The 4443-nt window shown below is 47.7% G+C and overlaps 1 protein-coding gene across 1 annotated transcript; it reads right to left on the reverse strand.

Annotated features, from left to right (window-relative positions):
* Nucleotides 1-716: 716 nt before the first annotated feature.
* On the reverse strand, nt 717-3887 carry LOC309677297 (leukocyte cell-derived chemotaxin-2-like). Its single transcript, XM_082490072.1, has 4 exons — nt 3655-3887; nt 2153-2249; nt 1864-2009; nt 717-1334 (listed from the first exon to the last, which is right to left on the reverse strand). Exons 1-4 carry the CDS (start codon nt 3698-3700, stop codon nt 1168-1170), a joined length of 456 nt encoding a protein of 151 aa, XP_082346198.1. The 5' UTR covers nt 3701-3887; the 3' UTR covers nt 717-1167.
* Between the last annotated feature and the right edge of the window lie 556 nt (nt 3888-4443).

Genomic DNA, 4443 nt, shown 5'->3' on the forward strand with positions numbered 1-4443 from the left:
GAGAATACTGGGCACTTTTGCTGAAATGTTTCTACTTTAAGTATGAGGAAAAGGGTTTTTTTTCACAGCAAGCTCAATTGTGTTGACTCGCCTTCAATGCCTGGTTGCTACCTGCCCCTGCAGGTTTGGGCTGTGTATTTATATAAACATGCTGATTTTTCATTCACAGCAAAATTAAAGTGGTTCCTGGGGAAGGGGAATGGGACGCAGCAGGTTAAGCACTTCTCACAGATGTAGCAAATATCTTTCTGTAATTTCTCGGAGGAAACAAATCTGCTGTCGGGACATACGCAGCTGCCGCTGAAGCAGCTCCCCTGCCTACCTGAGGCTGCGGTCACGTTTGCTGGTGGGTGAACCTGCAGCGCTCGTAGAGACTCCCGGTAGCCTGTTGGTAGCCTCGGCCTGGAAAGCCCTGTCCTGCCAACAAGAGCTTGTTGTCCCGGGAGAGTCTTCAGCTGATTTACTAATGGAAAGAAATGCCTCACTTGGACAAGAAGAAACTTGGGTGTGCCAAGGCATTCCTGAAGCGGGAGTCTGGGAAAAAGGAATGAGTTACTTCATTGATGTTGTTTCATATTTTGGGTCACGGGCCCCAGGAAAGATTTGGGTTTCAGCTTTATATACATTTTTTCTCCCCAGCTGCATTAAAAAAAAAAAAAAAAAAAAAGCAGAACCCAGCCCAAACTCTGTGACAGCACCAAAGAAATCCAAAGCAATTGGTAGTGAAGCAGCCCTTTAATAATGCGACTTTCCATGCGCAAGCACAAGTGAAATCTCTGGCTGATTGAAGAAACCTTTGCATTTGGCTGCGAAGAGAGCAGAGAAATCCAAGAGGAGAGAGCTGCAGCACGGCTCTCTGCGGCGCCACTGGGCATCCAGGATCCACCCTCCCCCCGCTCCCCCGGTCCCCACTGCTTCAGCCTTCACCGATGAGCGCAGTGATGCGCAAGAGCCGGTAACAGCTTTAAAGCATGTGTTACGCCTCACTCCGAGTCTTTTCGTGTTCAGATAACCACCAGCATTTTGTCCACAGGTACTTTTTAGGTGGAACGACTGTTTGAAGCTCAGTGGCGTCCGCTTAACTAGAGCGACTACCTATGCCCAAGCAATTTAATGAAGACACAAGCCGGGGGGTGAAGGCTTTGCCCCTGATGCGCAGCCCCCCATTTACAGGTTGGGAGTAGGATCTGTTAAGTCACAGTTCTGGATATGGACATGGGACGTAATTCCTCGGTAGACCCTTTGCATGGGCAGCAGGACGCCGATTTTCTCGCCCTTCTTGATGGGGCCGCTGTACTTGACGGGTTTGATGTAAAACATTTTAACGCAGAATCCTGTTAACAGGGGAGAGAGAAGAGGGGGGAAAGCGTTGCTCCTGTGGAATGGTGTAAAAGCCTGGCAAAGTCGGAACGATCAGGAGCAAAATGCAAATGACAATAAAATGAGAAGAGACTCAGCGGCAGCAGAAGTTACAGAAAATGCTGTGATGCTCCTACAGCATCAAGAAGAGAGAATAGGAGAAGAAATAAATTAGCGTGGAGCAGCGTGGGGAAGGGGATTACGGTGGGCAAAACTGCACGAGCAAGTCAGAGGCTGCTTCTTTAATTAGCCAAAATGTGCAAAGGAACCAGCTTCTTCCTTTGACTTTTTTAATAGAGGTGAAATGCTGTAATCCTTTCAATCAATTTTCCTACATTAACAGAACGTGGATTTCAAAATTACAGTTTTCACTCGGATTCACGTGCAAGCACGGTGCGGTTTGGGTCGGGTTCATGATTTTTGGCTTAGTTTTTAAGCTCTACAAACAAATCAGAGCGTTTTGCAATCGGGCTTCACGAGACACACGTCTTTCAGCCCTGGTACCTGGTCCTGAGAGCCGGACTCCGTTGTCGATGGCATTGCCATTCCCGTAGGGCCTGGCTTGGCTGGTGATCTTCCCCGCGAAGGGTGCGTACACCACCGAGCCGTCCTCGCACACCACGTCCACTCCCTTGTGCCTCTTCCCTCCTCTGAAAAAGAAGAGCGAGGTGGGTTAACCCGCAGCGGAGCGCCTTGCCAGCTAGAAACCCTTCTCTCGCCCGTTTTTTTCATGCTCGTTTCTATTTTAAGAAAGTTTCAAGCGCAGCCGTCTGCCGTCGTCCCCGGCCAGGACCTGGGGTCGTGGTACCCGCCGCAGCCCTGGGAGTCGCAGCCTCTGATTTTGTTTGCAGGTTGAGTTGAGCAGATCTTCGCCCATCGTGCTGCAGCAGCTAGAAAAGGAGAAGAGAGAAGAACAGAAGGTGAAACCCATGAGCTAGAAAGGGGACTTCCCAGCCTGGGTTGTTTAATCGATAGCAAGGTCCCTTTGGACTTTGCTGTAACCGTGGATCAGGCTCCAGGGAAATAGAAAGTTGTTCATCTTTTAATGCATGTTAATTTTAGGTATGCAATGAAACGGCTTTTTTTGGTTTTATGCTTTGTCCAGTGACGTTTGAGGGTGCTCAAAGCAGAGACCTCAAAGCAAAACTGCAGAACAAATAGATGCGGAGGGGCCATGGTGGAGTGAGGCGCTCCTCTCCCATTGCCCCAGGGCAGACGTGCTGCCTTCACAGGGCAGGCGTGGGGCTGGGGGTGTCTCTGCCTGGAAGGTGACCTAAGCCACCCAGGATCTTGGCATCCTGAACTGCGGCTGTGAAAAACCAGGGCTGAGACCCAGCAAGTCCATCCCTATTCCCTAACATGGGATCCAGGTAAAAATAAAAGCTGTCATCTGCCTTTTGTTAATGGCATTTTCTGTCTCCCAGCGTTTCCGTGTTAGTGTTTCAAAGTAGCGGCCGGTAGGGTAACATCCTCGTATGTTTTATCCCAGACTCCAGCTATCATCACCCACAGTCAAGCCCACGGTGATCCTACGGCCCCGGCGATGTCTGAGAGAGGGAAGGCATTTACAGGGGAGATGGGGGGGGGGGGGAAGGCAACCCCTGACTCGGTACCGTCTACAAACCTCTAACAGCCTTGCTCCCCACACCAAAACTATGAGGGTTTCCCATGGGATGCTCTAGCAAGAATGGGGGCTGGTCGCGCGAGAAGCAACGGGTTGAGGTTTATTCGCCTGTGAACAGCCCGGCTGGGCTCCGGGAGTATATGGGAACGGGGGAAATGATGTGCTGGCACTGCACTGCTAAAAGGGTGCAGGAAATCTCTTAACGCCTTCCTCAAGCAAAAGAGCCCTTTGTTCCGGGTAGTCTTCATCGATTTGAATGAATTGTGTATTCTTTGTGAAATCAAAGGTGATGACATTAAACATAGAAACTTCTTTGGGAACACTCTATGCGCAGGGGGCTGATCTTTAAGTAAAAGGCTTTTAAGAAAACATGCGTGCTGTTAGTAATTGATGCACCTCAGCTGATTCTTTCTTATTCAATCAACATTATTACTCCAACAAAATTTTGTCACAACTCTTTGCAATATCTGAAAAGGATTTTTCCATGGAGGTTTCTATGCAATGGGAAAGGGGTTCTTTTCAAAAGCAAAAAATGGCAGAGAACAAATCAGTTCCTAAACCCTCACAGATACACTTCATTTAAAAAAAAAAAAAAAAAAAAAAAAAAAAAAAAAAAGAAAAAGAATGCGGTTTACAATGAGCAAATGTTTACTAAAATTCAGCTAACTCACCACTGGAGATGGCAATGGCGAGGATGACTGCTGTGACTCCGTGCATCTCCGTGTGCCTTGAGAGCTCTGCTTCCAAAGTGAAAGGTCTAAAATACTTTGCTTTCTATTTATACGCCTCAGCAGAGGCTGTATCCAAATTTTTCCAGCCAATCAGAAAATGTATGTGGCCTCGGTTCTTTTGCTTGTGGACTCAGACCAGCAGCAAGAAGTGAGAGCAGCCCTCGAGGTGTACCACCAGCCTGGCTAATTGGCGGTGTAGAGGTTCCAACCCATTTAGCAATAGCAGCTACGTGCTTTTCTTTACAATGAAACTATGTATCTTAAACCCAAATTTTAAGGACAATTTGTAACTATTCCTGCTTGTTGCACAATCCTGAAGTTCAGCAAGGGAACTTGGGTGGGGAAGGGGAAAAAGATATAAAGGAACTTAAAAAAATATCTGGGCAGATGGATACCTTCCCTCCCACCACGGCTGTTGCTTCATGGAAGGAAATTCAGCCAGGTGGACACAGCTCTGTGCCACGCATCACACCCAACCTCATGCTGGAAAAATCTGATTAGGCGACCCGTGAAATGAATCCTTTGTACCCCATTTTAATGAGCCGGCTTCATTAATGCGTCCCAGATATTGCCATGTCGCTGCCATTGAACCTTCAGTATTAACAGTGGGAAAGACACATGTTTACAATCTTCACTGTGCCTGAACAGAAAATGTTATAAACCCTATAATATTGTGGCTGAGCAAAATTACAGGAAATTGAAGAAGAAGAGAACACTGGAGCACGAACA

Source organism: Vanellus vanellus, assembly GCF_965231255.1.
Source record: "Vanellus vanellus genome assembly, chromosome: 13".
Classification (NCBI taxonomy): domain Eukaryota; kingdom Metazoa; phylum Chordata; class Aves; order Charadriiformes; family Charadriidae; genus Vanellus; species Vanellus vanellus.